General features: G+C 40.9%; 1 protein-coding gene across 1 annotated transcript in view; it reads right to left on the bottom strand.

The window, feature by feature from the left end:
- The window catches only part of si:ch211-272n13.3 (ankyrin repeat domain-containing protein 26), a gene marked incomplete at its 5' end in the record, with an annotated part of 66,425 nt that overhangs the window by 23,948 nt on the left and 19,452 nt on the right, over positions 1-23,025 (bottom strand). Inside the window, 4 exons of the mRNA XM_048621299.1 lie at positions 2,179-2,223; positions 2,334-2,370; positions 2,490-2,518; positions 19,993-20,092. Coding sequence (XP_048477256.1) covers positions 2,179-2,223; positions 2,334-2,370; positions 2,490-2,518; positions 19,993-20,092 — 211 coding nt within the window. The remainder of the gene's footprint in view (positions 1-2,178; positions 2,224-2,333; positions 2,371-2,489; positions 2,519-19,992; positions 20,093-23,025) is intronic.

Below are 23,025 nucleotides of genomic sequence, written 5' to 3'. Positions count from 1 at the left end.
CTGCTGTGTTCATCCAGCTCTACACCTTGTTATCTCAGATTCTCCAGCATCTGCAGTTCCTACTATCTCTGAAACAAGTTTCATGTATTTTTATTTTTAAAAAAACAAAAACTTTTATAAGTTTCCATACCATGGGGCCTGTATTAATGACATAAGTCATAGATAAGAAGTGAAAAAAAGTAAAAAAATAAGGCAAAGTTTGTCCCAAATCAATTTCAGTTCAGGGAAAGCTGATTAAAACAACATATGCTGGAATACCCGAAAGCTGCCAAAGTCATCCTCCACACTGGAACGAGACAGCACCAAGGGGACAAGGCGAAATCCCTGCCAGGCTGAGACTGGCACAGCAGGACAAGACCACCTGCCAGGCTGCCGTAATACCCAGAATGGGGCCTCCATGCTGGAATGAGACCACTACACCAGGCCCCTGGGATGCCCGGAAGCTACTGCCGAAGGAGTTCTCAATGCCGGTACGAGACCTCCATGCTGGGAGGAGTGCAAGTGCGAAGTTGGACTGGAAAAGGATAGATCAGAGTAGTTTCAAGATGGCTTGAAGTTAAATACAGTACCTGTCCGAAAAGACTTTGGGGTTTAGGTCCATAGAGCTCTAAATATCATGAACAGCTGAAGCAAATAATTAAGAAAGCTAATGGAATGCTGGCCTTTATCTACAGGACTGGAATACAATGATGCAGAAGTTACGCTGCAGTTATGCAAAACTGATTAGACCCTACTTGGAGTACTGAGAGCAGATCAGGGCACAACACCTCAGGAAGGAAGCACAGGCCTTGAAGGGAGTACAATGTAGATTTTCAAAGAATGATGCCTGGACTTCAGGAGTTACGAGGAGAGATTACACAAATTAGGTCTGCTTACTCCAGAATCTGGAAGGTTAAGGGATGACCTGATCAAGGTTTTCAAAATATTGAAAGGAAAAGACAGGGTAGGTAAAGATGAACCAATTCCACCAGTTGTGGATTCTAGAACTAGGGAACACAGTCTGAGAATTAAGGCCAGACCATTCAGGTGAGATGTTAAGAAGAAATTCTACACACAAGGAGTGGGGGATGTTTGGAATTTTCTTCCACAAATGACAATGGATGCAGGATCAGTTATTCATTTTAAATCGGAGATAGATAACACCTTTACTTAACAGAAATTTAAAGGATGTGGGCCAAAGGCAAGAATGTGGAGTTATGTCACTGATCAGCCATGATTTCATTCAATGGTGGAACAGGCTACAATGACTACAAAGTACTTCACTGGGTTGCCACGTGCTTTGGGAAACTGGGTGACTGTAAAAGGTACTTTATAAATGCAAGACCTTCTTATTTCCCCCTTTCAGATTCTACGAGTTAGCAATTCTGAGTATTTGGCAAGCATATCACTAAATTCCAAAAGATAAATGGCAATCAAGAAAGCATCCAAATGCTTTCAGCTCCAGAAAATGAAAAAGGATTAGCTTAATAAAATATATTGAATGCAAAGCATCCTGAGATGCTTCACAAATTCTATCCTTCTCTATACGAAAAATGTGGATTTTTGTAACATTCATACAATCATCCCAAATTATTTTGGGAAATAAAAGTTCTCTTTATGTGCAACATGTATTCTGCTATTGCAGATGTCCAAACCAAGTAAAAAGTCGTGAAACGTCATAAACTTGCAATCACACTAATAGCAAGCGTCTGCTTTTTTTTTTAAATGAAACATTGTTCAGCATGGACGAGGAAATCAAAAATAACATGGAACTATTATATAGACTAATTTTGGCATTAATCATCATACTATATCAGTTTCATCTAAGTGTGATGTAATTCATCCAACATTTAAAAGAGACACAATTCTCTCTTGTGACTGCATTGAAATAAAGTGCAAAAACATCATTCAAAAGCAGTTTGCCATCCTTTAGGCTTCACATTGGGTGTAGTACAACTTCAACCAATACAATACCATGTTTTAAAAGCATATGATTTACCTTTTATCTAAAGTCAGCAATATAATTCAGAAGTGCTGAATATACCTGTACAATAATATCCAAATGTTTTGCTAAAGGTCTTCCATATTCAGACATGAATTCCTTCAAGCTGCTCAAACTGGTTTATTTTTCCTTTTCAATAACTTACATGTCAATAACTTTAGTGAACCATGAATGTGTCATTAAGACATGATAATTACCTTCTATATCCCCTGTAACAATTAAGCCAAGCTCTGCAACTAGATCTGAAACAGAAGAAAAGCAAAGCAGAGTAGCTTTGAATGGAAGGGAAAAAAACCATCATAAAATTACTCTTTCTACTGAAAAAGCACTCAATAGTGAACCCGAGTTGTACCTGACTTCTGCTTATTTTCTTCAAATGTTAATGATGGCTTGAAAGAAACAGAGCTAAGAGTTAAAATATGCATATAATTGCCAAATGTTTTAATTTGCAAACCATAGAAGTCTGTTAATACAAAAATAGTAAATAAAAATAGAAATAATGTATTACCTGTACCACAGTATTCAATTCCACTATTTCTATTAGGAATAATAATGAAATAGATAAAAGTAGTAATGTAGCGGACAAAAAAAATCTCAATTGTTTAGTTTATCAGTTTGCACAAGTATTGTACTTAAAGCACAAAATATCTAATTTGTCAGGCAAACTTACATTAACTATATCAAAGATGCAACTAAATGCTAAATGCGACATAAAATTCATGGCAAAGTAGGCTATGCAACCCAACTAATCTCTGCCTATGTTTATGCATAAATGCACCACCTATTTCATTTAACCAATTTAGCACATCAGTATAAATTTAAATAAAATCGAATGCGATATATTAGCAAAAGCACAACCTACAAAGCACTAGTAATATGCACGATTCTTCTGACTTATTTTCCATTATGCACCACAGCTAAATAAAAATAAGAACACAAATTTGTTTTTTTTGAATAATTACTGTCTTGATTCAATTTACAGAATGATTTCCATAACCATGCTACGTTACTTGAATCTTGAAAATTAGTTACTACGTTATTTCACAACCATCCTTAAGCAAGAATAAAAAGCAAGTTTAATGAAGGTAGAAGTATTCAATATTATAAGTCTACAGTATATAAAAAACTGAGAAGGTTTAAATTGGGAATATTCAGTAATGATTACAGAGTGTTTGCGATCATTTGCAACGCCTCCGAAACTGAAGTAGGCTGTGCCTGCACGCAGCATGACCTGGGCAAAATTCAGGCTTATGTGGAAGGAACTCGTAACACAAGTGCTAGGCAATGACCATCTCCAACAAAGTAGAATATAATCATTCTCCATCAAGACTCAATGGCCACTACCATTTTCCCATAGAAGCGTAATGGCATTCCCCATCCTAACTGGGCCTCAGAAGTATTAACCCAACATATAAAACGTGGAATTAATACGAACACTACATTTTATTTGGAAAACACCTAGAACTTGTGAAAAGCCACATAGCTGACTTTACAAAAAAAAAGTCTGACAGACTAAGGTCTGCTTGCAAGCAGTTCTAACAGAATCAGTGAGCCAGACTCAAAGTTGTTGCAGAACAACAATCAGCCAAAATACTAACTTGTTCCAGTCAAAACTCACCTTAAACCAAACCCCTAGGTACATAACCAGAAGAAACCTGTAGAAAGCTACAAGAACAAGCAACAATCTTATTGAAACATATAAGATCCTGAGGCAGCTTGACACGTGGATGCTGAAAGGATGCTTCCTGTTGTGGGAAAAATGAGACCCAGAAGATACAGCTTATCAATAACCCATTTAAAACTAAGATAAGGGTATTTTCCCCCTTCTTAGGTGACCTTACAATTCTTTCCACAGGGAATAGTGGAGGAAGAATCATTGAATATTTTTAAAGCTGAGTTAGATTGACTTCCTTCTTAAATACAGAATCTAAGGTATTGAGGCAAGTAGGAAAAGAGAGTTCATGCACATTCAGATCAATCATGATCTTAATAAATGGTGGTGCATGTTCAAAGAGATCAATAGGTACTCCTAATTCACATGTTTCTATTCTTTCAATTTGCTGTGACCCATGCACTTTACAGAACGCTCATTTCATCTTTAAAAGAATTGCATCTATTCAAGAAATCCAAGGCCTGCCATGTGGAGATTAGAAACTGAATTAACTGTAATCTACAAAACTGCCACTCTCTTTATTGGTATCCAATGTATGTGTGTGGGGTGAGATAGTGTACATAACATTTAGTTTTAAATTTTAAAATGCTTGATGCTGAAATCGATTAATTGGTACACATATTCCAATGCTAAGAAAACATACCACTTACAGGCAGTAAGGAAGCACATACATTCTCTCCATGACACCCACAACATCTGTCATTTATAAAGTCAAGAGCAGCAGGTGCATGGGAACACCACTTGTAAGCTCCTCTCCAAATCACAGCATCCTGATTTTGCACCATTGCCATTCCTTCAGTGTCATTGGGTTGAAGAGACCCAAATTACACTTTGGGTCTATCTACACCAAAGAGATTGCAGAGATTCTTGAAGGCGATTTATTTCCACCTTCTCAAGGGAAGTTAGGGATCAACAACAAATGCCAGCTTTTTCAACATACTTATAACCATATGAAGGGTCAGTAAAACTAAAATAGATTGAAATCATCAAAACATGGGCCAGCAAGATTAGATTCGGCTCAGACCCTTCCAAACTATATCAAAAGATTTACAGTATGTGTTGAAGGAAGTCCAACTTTATCATTTTAAAGTTTATTTCTTTTGATCACAATAAGATCACAGGTAAAATTTTGATGCCATGGATATAATCATGAGGGCCACCATCAAAAGCAAAATTCAGTGGATGGTAGGAATCAGAATCTCTTGTGGCGCATTGGTAGTGTCCCTACCCCTGAACCAGGAGACTGGGGTTCAAGTCCCACCTGCTCCCGAGGTGTGTAATAACATCACCAAACAGGCTGATTAGGAAAACAGGTCAAAAACAGAAAATGCTAGAAATACTCAGGTTAAGACAGAGAAGCAGAGGTAATGTTTCAAGTTGTTGACCTTTTATTATAACCAGTAATAGAGATGTAACAAAATTTTAGGCAGGCATAGGGAAAGGGAAAGGGAACAAAAATAAACTCAGATCACGTGATTAAACAGCAAAATAAATAACTATTCAAAGAGAAGTGGATGTACTCCAGAAAACACGCCCATGCAGGAAGGTTATTCCATCTATTCTCTGGTACCTCACTTCAGGTCCAATTCAACTGTGGAGGGATTTTTTGTTTCATCAGTACCCTTGCGTACTTCCAAAAAGAATCATTAGATAACTGTTACCATGGGGAACACTGATTGATTTTCAATTTCATCACTTTTAGGATTACTGCAATTGATATCACTTAACTCAGCATAATTTAGGGAAATCTTACAAAATTAGTTTTAGAACAGTGCTCTGCATAAATGTTAACATAACTTCAACAGCAAGATAGCAGAAAGCCAGTACATCAGTCATCTGAATCATTGAATCATAGAATCATAGAGCAAAAGGTCCTTTGGCCCTTTGAGAGTGCACTGCTAAAAATATATTAAATCTACAATAGTTCCATTTGCTGATAGCCTTGAGTGTTATGACACTTCAAGTGCACATCCAAGTAAGAGGTTGAGAGGTTAACTGATTCAACTACCCTCTCTGGCAGTGTATTCCGGATGCCCACCAACTCTGGTTGGAAAAATATCCCTCAAATCCCTTCTACACCACCTCCCATCATTTAATTCACCATCCCCTCGATGACCCTTCAACTAATGAGAATACCTTACTTCTATCCAATCTGTCCATTTCCCTCAATCGTATCGTTGTCATCATCAATCACTCACTAAAGAGAATGATTGTCCACCTCAGAAATTTCTCGTCGCTGGTCATGGGATCTGTAGGTACTTGTGGGACTGTCAAGCTCAATCCTAGAGCTGGATCTCCAACCACACATTTAGCAGGTGTTTCTAGGAGATGGAACTGGTCCTTGGCCTCGATAGTGTTGCCTTCCTTTTCCATTCTTCCTCTTATCATTGGATCTTCTCAAGAAGTTGGGTGCCTTCATACAGAAGTTGCCTCCATGTTGGTTTCTTCTGAATGAGGATCTGTCATGGGTCAACAGCTGTGTTGCATTTCTTGACGGAAGACTACAAGGGGCCTTTGAAATGCTTCCTTTGTCCTCCTTTTGCTGGGAGATGATGATTTTCTTTGGTAGTTGGAACACAGGCATCCCAAAAAGGTGGGCAGCCCAGCAGAATTGGTTTCAGGTGAGCATGGCCTTGATGCTGCTGCTGTTAGCTACTTCAAAGACACCAATGTTAGCATGCTTGTGCTCCCAGGTGATGCAGAGAATCCATCTCAAAGAATATCAGTGGTACTTCTTAAGAGTCCTGAGGTGGCATCTGCACGTAACCAAAGTTCAGAGCCATATAGAAGAGTGGAAGGATGACTGCCTCACATATTGGTATCAGCACAGATATCATGGTTAAAGATTCTCATTCTTAAGCTTCTGCAAGTGGCACCCGCAGATTCAATGGGATGTTGAAATGCCTCACCGGTGTCAGCCTTAGAAGCTGGAGAGGCAACAGCCTAGTGGTATTGTTGATGGACTGTTAATCCAGAGACCTAGGTAATGTACTGGAGACCTGGGGTCAAATCCCGCCACGGCAAAGGTGAAATTTGAATTCAATAGAAATCTGGAATTAAGTGTCCAATGCCCACGAATTCATTGTTGGGAAAAAACCCATCTTGTTCAGTAATGCCTTTTAGGGAAGAAAACTGCCATCCTTATATGGTCTGGACTACTTGTGACTTGAGACCCACAGCGATGTGGTTGACTCTTAATTGTCCTCTGGGCAATAAATAATGACCTAGCCAGTGACACTCATCTTGTGAGTGAATTAGCTTACCAGGTAGGGGAAATGTTCTGTATTTGGGAGGATTTCTCCGTTGATCTTAATGGAGGGATGGACTGGAAATTGACCCAGAAGGTACTAAGCGAGGCTTAAAGATTCTCCTGTGAAAGAATTCTTCTTGGATTTCAACTGATTGAAGTTGAAAAGTTTTCCATCCATTCTGTATACAATATCCACATCACTGGGAAATTTGTTCTTGACAAGGTGAATAACGGTGGCAATGAGAATGAAGAAAAGGTTGGGGATGATGACACATCCTTGCTTGACCCTTATCTTGACGTCAAAGCATTCTGTTATATTACAGAACTTTAAACAATGCTGTCACCAAAATCTCCAAAGAGTTCATTTGAATGGAGTGGGGAAAATCTGGAAACAGCTGAAAACAGCTGAAAACTGCCATCGTATACTGAAGAAACCACTGACTACTGACCAGGAAATACCAAGACTGGTTTGATGAGAACGACCACATCATCCGAGACCTCATTAAAACAAGGAAGCAAGCTCTCTGAGCCTGGCAAAATGACTTCAGGTGAAGCAAAGAGGAAACACGCGTCAAACAGCAAATGGAAAGTTCCCTAGAACTACTAGGAAAAGAACCAATGGTGGACTGAGAAAGCTAAGCAGCTGCAATTCCTTGCTGAAAAGCTCCTTCAATGCCACCAAAGCAAGGGGCCCAAAATCCTTGGCCTCAAATCGGTGTGGAGGAAGGACAGCAGCCTTTTGAGAGACAGAGAAAACATCACCCTCTGATGGACAGAATGCTTCAAAGGACTCCTAAACCACAATATAATCAATGAGGACATGTGAGGAAATGCCCCAATTCTCCAAAGATGAACTTGGACTTCCACCTAGTGTGGCAGAAATTGAAGCTTCCATTAGACAAATAAAGAATGGAAATTCTACAGGAGTAGATGAGACTCCAGTGGACAATTTCAAACTTGAAGGAGCAGAGCTTACCTATCATCTCCAACTGTTCTTGAAAATCTGGGACAAAGGAGAAATCCCTGCTGATCACAGGGATTCTGCCACCACTATCATCTTCAAGAAAGGAGACAACAAGGACCATGGGAACTACCAAGGAATCTCCCTACATTTCACCTCTGGGAAGATCACTGCCTGAATTCTTGCTGGGGGTATTTCTACAGTATCGGAGGAAATCCTTCCCGAAAGCCAGCGTGGCTTCTGACCAAATCGTGCTCGGCAACTCCAACAGAATTGTCAGGAACAACACCAACCACTCTACATGGCCTTCACTGGCCTGACCAAAACTTTTGATTCAGTAAGTCAGGAAGTACTATGGAAGATCCTGTCAAAGCTGGGTGTCCAGTGAAATTAATCAAAATCCTCCATTTCCTCCACAACAAGATGTTGGTGATAGGTTTCGTGATTTTATATACCTCTATCAGTCACCCCACTCAACTTTCTCTGCTCCAAAGAAAACAACCCTTACTTTTCAGCTTCTCTTATCTAAAATGCTCCATCCCAGGCAATATCCTGGTGAAGCTCCTCTGTACCCCGATCTAATGCTATCACATTACTCCTACAGCACAGCAACCAGAATGGCTCAAAGTACTCCAGCTGCACTGCTCCCCTGCACTTATAATCTATGCCTCAAATGATAAAGGCAAGTGCCCGAATGCCTTTTTAACTACCAATTAAACTTCAGGGATCAGTGGACAAGCACCCTAAGATTTCTCTGTCCCTCAGTTTCCAAGTATCCTGCCATTCATTGAGTTCTCCCTTGTCTTGTTGTTACTTCAGAAGTGTGTCATGACACACATATCAGGATTAAATTCCATCTGCCCATCTTACCAATCCTTTACTATCCTTCTGTAACCCAAGACCTCCCTCCTTATTGTCAACTGTTGAGATGTTGTATTTTCAAAAGCCAAATATGAACTTTTTTACACCATTGAGATGTTACTGAAATTTACGGCACCAAATATAACTGAACATGATAAAGAATAATGAAAGAAATTGGCATTATGCAAGAGCAATGTTAGACCTGGAGGTATATATTATCATTAACTATTATAATAACATTTCTACAATGGTCCTGCTCACAATAAGGATCAGACAAAATGAGGTCAAAGGGAAGATTAGGAGAAGAAAAGCACAGAACAAGGACTGGGGAGGAGCGGACAAAGTTGGACAGAGTTTTTATCATACAATGATGTAGATGGCACAATGAATCAAAGCCTCATTCTCACAGTGTTTTTGTTTAGGGGTGGGGGAGATGCAGGTGACTTGCTTTGCTTTCTCGTAGAAAGAGTGTTCACTTCCATGTGGTAAGTGGAGAAACACTGGGGTCCTCAGTAACTTCTTTATTATGCCATTTTGGCGCTATCAGGAATTGAAAATATCAGGCACAGATACAGCTTAAAGATTACTCAAGAACTTGAGAGTTTATTTGGAGCAGGATTCTTATATGTAATTAATAACTGTACTCCTGAATCTTTAAAAGGGTAGGGGAAGTTGAAGAGCCAGCTAATGAAGACCAGTCAGTATCACTCATTATGCTTGAAGCATATTAACAGGTCTCCCATCACACCGTGAGATTTTTGAATCCAGTTTATATTTGTCAACCAGGGCTCCCTGACTGGCCCAGGTTAATAACCCTATTTAAGGATCTCTGTCAATAAGATCCACCTAGTTCCAATCACTAGTGACCCTGATCAACATCTTCAGAAGATCAACCAAGAAACCATCACCTATGCCTGAGGAATAGCACATCACGAAAACCACTTTTAAAAAAAAAAAAAAAAAAAAAATTGGGAAGGGTTCCGACCCAAAACGTCAACTTTCCCGCTCCTCTGATGCTGCCTGGCCTACCGTACTCCTCCAGCTCCACACTGTTTTCTCTGACTCCAGCATCGGCAGTTCTTACTATCGCTTGGGCAGATTACTTCTTTCTTGCTTAACTACACTTGTCAGTCTTTCTTTTGTATGAATGGGCTGAAAGCAAAGGCTTTTGGGTTCATAGTGCAGACCAATTGTGTTGTTTAATTTTACACCACTAAAAGGTATTATAATGGTAATAAATTGCCAAGTCGTTTTTAGACGATAGAAAGTGGCGTCTGGAATTGATTATTTGCAGACTGTGGGACTGGTGATTCAAAGGTCTGGTGAGAATTTCAGAACCAGGAGCAGGAGTAGGCCACCTGGACCTTTGAGCCTGCTCCACTATTCAATAAGATCATGGCTGATCTTTTCATGGATTCAGTTCCATTTACCCACCCTCTCACCGTAACCCTTAATTCCTTTACTATTCAAAAAAAAAATTCTCTCTCATAGCTTTAAAAACAGCCAGTGAGGAAGCCTCAACTATTTCACTGGGCGGGGAATTCCACAGATTCACAACCCATTGGGTGAAGATGTTCCTCCTCAATTCAGTACTAAATCTGCTCCTCCTAATTTTGAGGCTACACCCTCTTGTTCTAGTTTCACCCTCCAGTGGAAACAACCTCCCTGCCTCTATCTATCTATTCCCTTCATCATTCTATGTTTCTGGAAGATCTCCCCTCATTCTTCTAAATTCCAATGAACTTAATCCCAGTCTATTCAGCCCTTCCTCTTAAGCCAACAGTCTCAACTCTGGGATCAACCTAGCGAATCTCCTCTGCACCCTGTCCAGTGCCAGTACATCCTTTCTTAAGTAAGGAGACCAAACCCGCATGTAGTACTCAGGTGTGGCCTAACCAGCACCCTATACAGCTGCAACATAACCTCCCTGCTTTTAAACTCAATCCCTCTAGCAGTGAAGGACAAGTTCCATTTGCCTTCTTAATTACCTGTTGCACCTTAAAACCAATCTTCTGCGATTCATATACAAGGCCACCCAGGTCCCTCTGCACAGCAGCATTTACTGTTAATCCTACCAAAATGGATGGTTTCACATTTATCAACATTGAATTTCATCTGCCAGACTTTTGCCCACTCAAACTATCAATATCCGTCTGCAAACTTCCAGAGTCCTCTGCACACTTTGCTCTACCACTCATCTTAGTGTCATGTGCAAACTTTGACACACTACCCATCTCCAAATCATCAATGTAAATTATAAACAATTGCAGTCCCAGCACTGATCCGAGGCACACCACTAGTCATTGTTCACTGACTAGAAAAGCACTCATTTATCCCCACACTTTGCTTCCTGTTAGTTAATCAAATCTCGCTCTATGCTAATACATTGCCTGTATGCTGTGCACCTTTATCTAATGCAGCAGCCTTTTGAGCAGCTCCTTGTCAAATGCCTTTTGGAAATACAGATATTCCACATTTACTGGGTTCCCGTTGTCCACCTCACTTAATAGAATGTCTTACTAGAATGCCAGCAAATTAGTCAAGCATGACCTGCCTTTCATGAACCCATGCCGTGTCCGCCCAATGGGGCGATATCTATCTAGACGTCTTGCTTTTTTTCCCCCTCGATGACAGATTCGAGCATTTTCCCCAATTGCCTGCATTTGGCCCATATCCCTCTAAACCCTTCCTATCCATGTACCTATCTAAATGTTTTTTCAATGTTACTATTGTACCTGCCTCAACCACTTTCTTTGGCAGCCCAATCCATACACACACCACTCTTTGCGTGAAGAAGTTGCCCCTCAGGTCCTCCTTAAATCTTTCCCCTCTCACCTTAAATCTATGCCCTCTAGTTTTCAATTCCCCATTCCTGGGAAAAAGACTATATGCATTCATCCTGTCTATGCCACTTGTGATTTTATACACCTCAATAAGATCACCCATCGTTCTTGTATGTTCAAAGGAATAAAGTCCGATCCTGGCCAACCTCTTCCTATAACTCAGGCCTACTAGTCCTGGCAACATACTCGTTAATCTTCTTTGCTCACTTTCCAGTTTAATTATGTCTTTTCTGTAACAGGGTGACCAAAACTGTACACAATACTCCAAGTGCAGCCTCCCCAATGACTTATACAACTGTAACATAGGATCCTTTACTCGATGCCTCAACCGATGAAGGCCAGCATGCTAAATGCCTTCTTCACCACACTGTCCACCCGTGATCCCGCTTTCAACGAACTACGTACTTGTACTCCTTGGTCCCTCTGTTCCACAACACTCCGCAGGACCTTACCATTTACTGTACAAGTCCTACCTTGATTTGACTTTCCAAAGTGCAACACCTCACACCTATCTGTATTGAACTGCATTTGCCAACCCTTAGCCCACTTCCCCATCTGATCAAGATCCCTCTAATTTTTGATAATCTTCCTTGCTATCAACAATACCTCCTAATTTTGTATCATACGCAAACTTACTAAATCATGCCTTGTACATTCATATCCAGATCATTCATGTAAATAACAAATAACAAAAAGGTCCCAGCACTGACCCGTGGCACACCACTAGTCACAGGCCTCCAGTTCGAGAAACAACCTTCAGCTTCACCCTCTGCTTCCTACCATCGAGCCAATTTTGAATCCAATTAGCGAGCTCTCCCTGGATCCCATGCAACATAACATTCATGACAAGCCTGCCGTGCGGGACCTTGTCAAAGGCCTTACTAAACTCCATATAGACAACTGCCATGGCCTTACACTCATCTATCCTCTTGGTTACCACTTCGAAAAATTCCAGAAGATTTGTCAGACGTGACTTCCTGCGCACAAATACATGCTGACTATCCCTAATCAGACCTTGACTATCCAAATGTTGATTGATCTTGTCCCTCAGTATCCTCTCCAATAATTTGTCTACCACTGATGTCAGGCTCACTGGCCTGAAGTTCTCTGGCTTGTCTTTGCTACCTTTCTTAAACAATAGAACAACATTAGCCACTGTCCAGTCTTCCAAAACTTCACAAGTGGCTAAAGATGAAGCAAAAATCTCTGCAAGGGCCTCTGCAATTTCTTGCCTAGCCTCCCGCAACGTCAGAGGATGGTCTTGATCAGGCCCAGGGGTTTAATCCACCTTAATGCGATCTAAGGCTGCAGACACCTCCTCTCTGGTAATATGTATGTGGTCAAAACTCCCTACTTGTTTCCCTTATTTCCTTAGTATCCATGATTCTCTCCTCAGTAAACAGGGAGGAGAAATATTCATTAAAAATCTCCCCCATCTCATGTGACTCCATACATAGATGGCCATACTGATCTTTAAGGGGACCTATTCTCTCCTAGCCACCCTTTTACTCTTCAGAGCTTTGGAACCTCTTGGGATTATCTTTAACCTCATCTGCCAGATCCATCTCATACCTTTTTGTTGCTTTTCTGACTTCCCTCTTAAGTATTCCTACACTTTTTATAGTAATGTAGGGATTCACTTAAGCCTGATAGCTTAAACCCAATGTATGTCCCCCTTCTTTTTCCTGACCAGAGCCTCAATATCCCTGGACTCTTGATATCACCCTTTTAAAAAACATCTCATTTGCCAGTCGTTCCTTTTCCTTCAAACAGACTCTCCCAATTGACTGCTGCTAGACCCCGCCTATTGGCCCCAAAATTGGCCTTGTTCCAGGTGAGCACCTTAACCTGTGGACCTCTCCAGTCTTCTTTCCATATCTATGCTAAAGCTAACAGAGGTCATTGGACCCAAAGTGCCCTCCGACTAGCATTTCAGTCACTTGCCCGACCTGGTTTCCAAAGTGGAGGTCCAGTGTTGCACCCTCCTGAGTAGGGCCCTCTATGTGTTGATTTAGGAAACTTCCTCAGACACATCTGACAAATTCCACCTGTCTGGGCCTTTTACACTCTGGGAGGCTCAGTCAATACAAGGGAAATTAAAATCTCCAAACCATACTACTCCTTTTCACTGTTTAAGAAACAGGAGGGTTAATTTTGAGAGTCCTTGAGCTTCTAGGTTTGCTGTGCTATGAATACAGAGATAGAAAGGCTGATTTCATCTGGTTGTCTTGCTCCATGTTGTAACATAATACAAATGGGAAGTGTGGTACTCACATGTAATATGGCTAGAATCATGAGATATTTGGATCAGGCAATGTAAATATAATTCTGCTTCCATTTTAATTGGTTACATTCTAACTTTGTTTTCATGAACTTAAATATAAACTATATCTGAATTTATAACAGCTATCCATAAATAATTACAGCATGACAAATTAACGACGGAATTTCTGTATTGATGGAATTTTTAAACAGGTGAATTTTATGACTTAAGGAAAACAAACTAGGGGCCACTGCTTTAGTTTAGTCAAGAATTCGGTTCAGAAGAGTCAAATCCTTATTTAGGAGTAGAGTCCTGTTTGCAGAAAGTTTTACTTTGTGAAGTTTCCAGGCTGTGAGAGTTTGTATATGAAGTTTTCAAGTTGTCAGAATTGAAAAGTAATTAAAAGATGACTTAGGCCAGCAGAACTGGAAATAAATCATAAAACTGAATCAGCAGTTCGAGGTAGAGAACTGGAAATTCAGTTCAATTCTGAAAGAAAAAAAGAAGAGTTCAGTAAAGAGAAACATTTCTTTGGAATTGATTATCTGTAGAGGATATTGCTGGGAAAGCAGGTTGAAATTTTGGTTTGGTGTTTATGTTAAGATCTGGCAGGGCCTGGATAACGAACACAGTGAGATTGGTGGTCTGAAGTGAATTTATTTTAATGCAAGGAGTATAACAGGTAAGGCACACAAGCTTAGAGCCTTGATTAGTACATGAAACTACAATGTTATAACCGTTACAGAAACTTGGTTGAGAGAAGAGCAGGACTGGCAGCTCAATGTTCCGGGTTTGGATATTTTAGACGTGATAGGGAGGGATGTAAAAGGGGCGGGAGAGTCACATTATTGATTAAAGAGAATGTCACAGCTGCACTAAGAGAGGACATATTGGAGGGCTCATTCAGAAAGACTATATGAGTACAACACAGGATAAAGAAAGGTGCAACTACTATGATGGGGATCTAATACAAGCCTCCCAATGGCCAACAGGAGATAGACGAATAGATATGTAGGCAGACCTTAGAAACATGTAAAAACAACAGGGTTTTAGCTTTCCTAGCGCTGACTGGGACTCCCTTAGTAGCAGGAACTTAGATGGGGAAAGATTTGTTAGGTGATTCCAAGATGGCTGGTGGCACGATGGCGCAGTGGTTAGCACTGCTGCCTCTCAGTGCCAGGAACCTGACAACTACGCAAACTTCATACAGACAGTCTTCCCATATCTGTGTGGGTTTCCACCGGGTGCTCCTGTTTCTTCTTGCAGTCCAAAGGTGTCCAGGTTAGGTGGATTGACCATGTTAAATTGCCCCATAATGTCCAAGGATGCTTGGACTAGGTGGATTAGCCATGGTTAATGTGGGGTTACAAGGATACCATAGTGAGTGGGTCTGGTTAGGATGCTCTTCAGAGGGTCGGTACAAACTCGATGGGCCAAATGGCCTCTATCTGCATTGTAGGGATTCTATGATCCTAGTCCAAGCAGGGAAATGGGGCCATATTAGACCTTGTATTGAGGATACAGCTTGGCCAAGTGATCAAAGTGGGAGGGCATTTTGAGAACAATGATCATAATCATGTTAAGTTTTAAGATTGTAATGCATAAGGATAAGTCTGGTCCTCAGGTAAAAGTGCTAAATTGGGTAAGGCTAGTCACAACAGTATTACACAGGAACTCGGGTAATTAGATTGGGGTGGCTGTTTGAGGCTAAATCTACATCAAACATGTAGGAGTCTTTTAAAGGCCAATTGATCAGAGTTTAGGACCAGCATATTCCAGTGAGGATGAAAATGAGGATGGCAAGAGATGTAGAAAGTTTAGTTGAAAAGAAAAAGCAGGCGTATGTAAGGTTCAGGGAACTGAAATCAGACGAGAACCTTGAGGAATATAAAGGCAGCAGTAAAGAACTAAAACAAGGAATTAGAAGGGCTAAAAGGGCCGACAAAATGTCCGTGGTGAGTAGGATTAAGGAGAATCACAAGGTGTTTTATACATAAATTAGGAGAAAAGGGTAGCTAGGGAAAGGGTAGGTCTACTCAAGGAGTATGTATGGAGCCAGAGGAAGTGGGTGAGATCCTTAATGAGTATTCTGCATCAGTATTCACCAAGGAGAAGGACATGGATGACGGTAAGATTAGGTAGGGGACTGTTGATATTCTAGAGCATGTCAATATTAAGGAGGTAGCAGCAGTGGATGTGTTAAAAGATACAATGGAAGATAAGGTCCACGGCCCAATGGGATCCATGGTGAGTTGTTAAGTTGGATACAAAATTGGCTTGGTCATAAGGGACAGGGGTAGTTGTGGAGTGGTGTTTTTCTGACTGAAGGTCTGTGACCAGTGGTGTTCCACAAGGATCATGTTAAGACCTCTGTTGTTCGTAATATACAAAATGACTTGACAAAAATATAGGTGGTCAGATTACTAAGATGGAAGATGACTAAAATTGTTGGAGTGGTGGATAGCGAGGAAGGTTGCTAAAGGGTACAGCAGGATATAGATCAAAGTTGGGTGCAGAAATGGCAGATAGAGTTTAAATGTGAGGTAATGAATTTTGGGAAGTCAAATGCAAAAGGAAAGCATATAGTAAATGGCAGGACCCTTAGGAGCACTGATATACAGAGGGATCTAATGATGCAAGTCCATAGCTCCCTGAAAGTGGCAACACAAGTGGATAAGGTGTTAAAGGCAGCATACGGCATTCTTGCCTTCATCCGTCGAGATAGTGAGTGTAAATGCCATATTGCAACTGTATAAAACTTGGAATATTGTATGCAGTTCCAGTCACTACACTATTGGAAAGATGTGGAGGCTTTGGAGAGGGTGTAAATGAGGTTTACCAAGATGTTGTCTCGATTGAAGTTATTGGCTGTAAGGAGAGGTTGGACAAACTTAGAATGTTTTCACTAGAACACTGGAAGCAGAGGGTGAGCTGGTAAATGTATATAAAATTATGAGAGGCATGAATAGGCTAGATAGTCAGGGTCTTTTTCCCAGGGTGGAAATGTCAAATACTAAAGGGGTGGAGGTTTAAGGTGAAGGTGGTAGTGGTGGTGGTTGGGGCGGGGGGGTGGAATTTAAACGAGATGTGCAAGGCAGACAAAGTTTATTTACACAGAGTGTGGTAGAAGCCTGGAAGCGCTGCTGGGGAAGGTTGCAGAAGCAGATACAATAGCAACTTTTAAGAGGCATTTAGACAGACACATGAACCGGCAGTGAAGAGAGGGTTACGGATCAAGAACAAGCAAGCTGGATTAGTTTAGAATGGCACCATGGTTAGCACATACATTGTGGGCCAAAGCACTTGTTCCTGTGCTGTTCTGTTCTATGTTCGAAATATTTCAAAATTGTCATACATAAAACTTTGTTTCTTTTTGTAATGTGTAAAAGATTGTATAGTAGCATCAAGGGATATTGCCAGACTTTTGAGAATATGTTCAGTGACTAATCATCATGGTAACCAACTGTAAAAATTCAACTTATGATCTATCAAGCCAGATTTCACTCTGGGATCTGACTTGTCCAGTATTACCAACAGTCAGTTGACTGCATGGCTGGTCTGTGATTCACAATGTGCCAATTAACAGGCAGATTCAATTCTCAGACCTGGTTGTGGTCACCACGAAAGTCCCACCTTTTCAGCACTGACCCTCAGGTTAAATGATCACCAGTCATCTCCCTCTTATGAGATGGGACTACAGTGACTTTACCTTTACAACAGCTAGGATCATAACACATCAAACAGTACTTGCGAGACGTATACTGAGCTTTCAGACATCATTAGAATATGGAGATATGACTTTGATTTGCACTGAGTCAACTTAAACATGATAGGTTGGGAATATCTGTCAGAGTCCCTACAGTGTGGAAACAGGCCATTCGGCCCAACAGGTCCACACCGCCCCTCCAAAGAGCATCCCACCCAGACCCATTCCCCTACCGCTGCATTTCCCCATGTCTAACGCACCTAACCTAAACATCCCTGAACACTATGGGCAATTTAGCATGGCCAATCCACCTACCCTGCACATCTTTGGACTGTGGGAGGAAACCGAGCACCTGGAAGAAACGCACGCAGACACAGGGAGAATGTGCAAACTCCACAGTCGCCCAAGGGTGGAAGTGAACCTGGGTCCCTGGCGTTGTGAGGCAGCAGTGCTAACCACTCACGAAAAGATATTTTCTAAAATGAAGTATTATTATACTTGCCCAAATTTTAATTGTTTTGTTGATTCAGTGCGAGAATAGGAAAGATGACAAAGAAAACAACGATGTAGTAACTCAGAAAGGAAGACTACAATCCAACAGTTAGTTATTAACAATGACCCAAGACTGTCCATAGGTATGTTGGCTGTAATCTTTTTTAATCCATGCCTAAAGTTCTAAATTAGCAATGAAAGAATTTGAGATGATTTAAAAAGGTTTGATACACTCAGTCCTCATTATCTGTGAGGGGCAGATACACTGACTGCGCATGGATAACAAAAACCAGATACCATTATGGTCCACTCCTCTGTACTTCGCAATGTTTTCTGAAGACGACTGTGTGGGGTAACCGGATGAGACAATGGGATGTTGATGCTCACACCTAGGTGTGGGAGATACACATGTAGAAATATACTAGTGCGTCAAGGATTACATCTGGAAGCATTCCCGCTCTTTTGGAGGCATTTTAAATGTTTTTGTGTGGCTCAAAGCCTCTGGAAAATGTTTGAGATGGGGTCTAGGCCAACATTGTGAGTATACGGAGTTGCTACCCTTCGATCAGCGGCTAACGAGGACGGAGTGTACTTATTGTTTGATTGTTCACTTTAAAAATCATGTCAATATCCAATAAACTTTCCTGCAGTCACTGCCAGTGTTACAAGGTGTCCCAAGTGAAATGTGATAAATATGGCTATGGTAATTTTGTTGAAACAAAAATGTGATAGAAGTAAAATAGACAGGAACCATCTTACAGTTTTATAAAATAAATCGTACAGATTTAGATAGCTGGATGGTTTGTCTGATTGACCGATCAACATGTCATCAGTTACAAATAACTAAGATCCTAATCTGGAATTACCTTATACTGTAATTTAATGGGTTTATTTTACAATGTTGTAGATGCCAGGTTTTGATTGCAAATTTAAATCAGGTGAATACTGAAGATTCTATGATATTACGCAACAAAGAATGAGACGTGGTCTCAATAGTCTAGCCAACAGTCCTTTTCTAACTGTCACCATAACCAAGAAACAAACTGATCATTTATTTCAGACAAGGTGTAGAGCTGGACGAACACAGCAAGCCAAGCAGCAGAGGAGAAGGAAAGTGGACATTTCGGGTCTAGACCCTTCTTCAGAAAGTGATTTTCTGAAGAAGGGTCTAGACCCGAAACGTCAGCTTTCCTGCTCCTCTGATGCTGCTTGGCCTGCTGTGTTCATCCAGCTCTACACCTTGTTGTCTCAGATTCTCCAGCACCTGCAGTTCCTACTATCTCTGATCATTAATTTAATCTGTTATCTCTTGTGAAAACTGGATGCTTTATTTGCTTATTGAACAGCTTTTTGAAAATGCTTTACTGATTGTGGTGTGCTTTGGAATTTATGAAGGTATGTGAAGGTGCTGTGTCAGTTACATATTTTCCGTACCATAGTCCCAGAGGAGAAAAGGACTGCTTTCTCAGAGGGAGAGCATGAGCAAGAGCGAGGGGGAGCGAGGGAGCAAGCGGGCAAGCGAGCGAGGGAGAAAACACTGGTGGTGGTTTCAACTAAGGGTGACCATGCCTCAGACAATACAATAGGTTGACAAGGAGGGTTGTCACAGTTACCTCAGCTGGTACAGGAATTGAACTGATGTTGATGTGTCACTCCATGCAAACCAACTGACTAAGCTAACTAAAAGTCACATTTGGAACAGTTTAAGAGTAACACATATTCCAAGAAGATTTTTCATGGCATTTTTACTAACATTTCGGATAATCACCTCTGTCTTCAATGGACCTGTGGAGAACAATATCACTATTGATTTTCTGGCATCTTCACATACAAAAAAACTGCATGCTCCCCATTATAAAGTCAAAATTATGGACTACAGTTCCATATAACAATATTTTTAGAATATTACAGATTTAAAAAGACTCTGTTAACCTCATACTTTTAAAAAAAAGTGATTGATTACCATTATTCTGATTTGCCAGAACATGTTGCATTTTTGCTTGGTCCTTGACAGATGAATGAAGTGATCCAATGGATTTCTTCTGTGAGCTTTCTGTGGTAGACTAAAATAATAACATTCATCTTGATAACATTTACCTTGATATCATTTTGCATTGCATAAAATTTAGAAGAATTCATTTTCATTGGATCAACTTCCAAGCTTCATGGTAACATATTCCCTGAATGCTGTGCAATGGTAAGTAACAAGTGCATATAATTACAGTGTCTCATAACCTGTGAAGCTCTTTTACCAAGTTGGTGCCTTCCCGCAAAGAAGGCAAAATCGAAGGGCCAAGGCCATACTTTTATAGATCCTGACACAGAGATGACTCTGGCAGAGGTTAGTAGTAGAGTTTTAACCCATTCCCTTGACTGATGGTATCACATTCTGATTGTCCCAAAACTCTGAAGTCAATCCAATCCAATCTAATCCAATGCAATAAAAAACATTTCCCAATATTTTCAAACTGTTTAATTAAAAATGTAAACAATCAAAAACCCCACAACGACAAATCTCAAAATAGCTCTCTCTCCAATCATCAATAACTAATAAGCTAACAAAATGCAATTTACAATTGAGTTTAACATCCGACCATCCTCTTAGTCAAACCTCAAGCAAGGAGGCAAACCAGCCATTTTAGCTTAGGCTCAAGATTGAAGCCAACAGCTTTTAATCATGCCACTTTATTCAATTCACAGACAAGACGTTGGTCCTTCCTGTCTCCTTACATAGTAGGCTAGGTTTCTTCTCCTCATGTTCAAATATGTGTAGCAAATCCCCTACAATCCAATTCGATTCAATTAATAACCTTCAGCCTATCTCTTGTCACCACTACAGGTGCAACACCTCTCAACTAAGTCTCCAACAACGCTGTCCATGGACTTGCGGCATTTTCCAAGAACCAAGTTGTTATTTTAAGAGCTACAATATATTTTATTTTTAAACACAGTGTACTTGTTAGAAGCGATACCTTCCTTCCTGTCCCAGACCAATGCTATAGCACTGAAGCTCTCCTGAGTCACTGCCAGCAAATCCCACCAATGTCCCACCTCACATTTCCTGCAGGTTACGTGAGTCGCAAACAAGATTGTTGCCATCTCTATAATATCGTGGCGTCAATCAAAACAAATCAAAGTCATGACCTTTCCCCTTGGACATTTACAAATTTTTGCTTTGAAAATAGTGCTACTTAGTTCTCGTTTTAGTTCTAATAGAGGGATTGAGTTCAAGTGCTGTGAAGTTATGCTCCAGCTATACAAAACCCTGGTTCGGCCACATCTGGAATATTGTGTCCAGTTCTGGTCGCCTCATTACAGGAAAGATGTGAAAGCGTTGGAAAAGATGTAGAGGAGCTTTACCAGGATGTTGCCAGAAATGGAGGGAAAGTCTTATGAGGAATGGTTGAGAGCGCTAGGGCTTTTCTCTTTAGAACGACGAAGGATGAGAGGGGACTTGATAGAGGTGTACAAAATGATCAGAGGTATAGATAGAGTGGACAACCAGAGACTTTTTCCTACGGTGGAGGTAGCTATTTACGAGGGGACAGAGTTTTAAAGTCAGTGGAGGTAGATACAGGGGAAACATCAGAGGTAGGTACTTTACTCAGAGTGGTAGGGGCGTGGAATGCATTGCCGGAGAGGGTAGTGGAGTCGGCCTCATTAGGGGCATTTAAGTGGCTATTAGATGGGCATATGGATGATAGTATAAGGTAGGGGTGGAGGTTAGATAGACCTTAGGTTTAGGGTAAAAGTTCAGCACAACATCGTGGACCGAAGGGCCTGTACTGTGCTGTCCTGTTCTATGTTCTATTTTGCTGCATCATCTCTGTAGTCTGACTTTGGTCAATCACTCCCTAAACCCAGTAAAATCTTTACTAACCCATATCCTATTTTTTTCCCCATTGTTAAAAGATTTGGATTAGCCACATCATGCGCTGCACAGTTCACAAGGCTCTGAATCATCCTGATCAAAGGAAACTTCATACTTCTCTGAAAATCCCTAACTAATATTCTCTTGACCATTAACCTTGACCAAGCACAAACAGCTCATAAATCTCTTGTGCACCATAATTGATATTATTTACTCAACTCCCTTTACTGTCTTCTTCTCTCCCATGTCCAATAGATCACAATATGTCGGAGCAGAATTAGGCCATTTAGCCCATTGAGTCTGCTTCGCTATTCAATCATGGCTGATATGATTCTCAAACCCATTCTCCTGCTTTCTCCCCATAATCCTTGAACGCCTTATCAGTCAAGAACCTGTCTGTCTTAAATACACTCAATAACTTGATCTCCACAGCCCTCTGTGGGAATGAGTTCCACAGATTAAGCACCCTTTGGCTGAAGAAATTCCTCATCTCAGTTCTAAAGAGTTGTGACATCACTGAGACTATGCCCTCAGGTACTAGTCTAGGGCGGCACAGTGGCTCACACTGTTGCCTCACAGCGCCAGGGTCCCAGTTCGATTCTATCCTCTGGTGACTGTCTGTGTGGAGTTTGCACATTCTCCCCGTATCCGCATGGGTTTCCCCTGGGTGCTCCGGTTTCCTCCCACAGTCCAAAGATGTGCAGGCTCGGTGGATTAGCCATCGGAAATGCAGGGTTACAGGGATAGGGTAGGAGGGTGGGTCGGTGTACACTCGATGGGCCAAATGGCATGCTTCCACACTGTAGGGAATCTATGCTGGTCTCTCCCACTAGTGGAAACATCTTCTCCATGTTCACTGTAACATGACGTCTCAGTATTTTGTTAATGTCAAACAGATCTCCCACATCCTTCTAAACTCTCATTGAGCACAGACCCAGAATCCGCAACTGCTCCTCATATGACAAGTCGGGATCGTTTTTGTAAATCTCCCTGGACCTGCTCTAACACCAGTACATCCTTCCTTAGATATGGGGCCTAAAACTGTTCACAATATTCCAAATACAGTGAGACCAGAGCCTTGTACAGTATCAGCAGTACATCTCTTGTATTCTAGCCCTCTTGAAA

This window comes from Rhincodon typus, unplaced genomic scaffold (assembly GCF_021869965.1).
Source record: "Rhincodon typus isolate 14 unplaced genomic scaffold, sRhiTyp1.1 hic_rhity00000430, whole genome shotgun sequence".
Classification (NCBI taxonomy): Eukaryota; Metazoa; Chordata; class Chondrichthyes; order Orectolobiformes; family Rhincodontidae; genus Rhincodon; species Rhincodon typus.
Note: the sequence above shows the minus strand (reverse complement) of the source record. Positions and strands in the feature narration are given on the sequence as shown.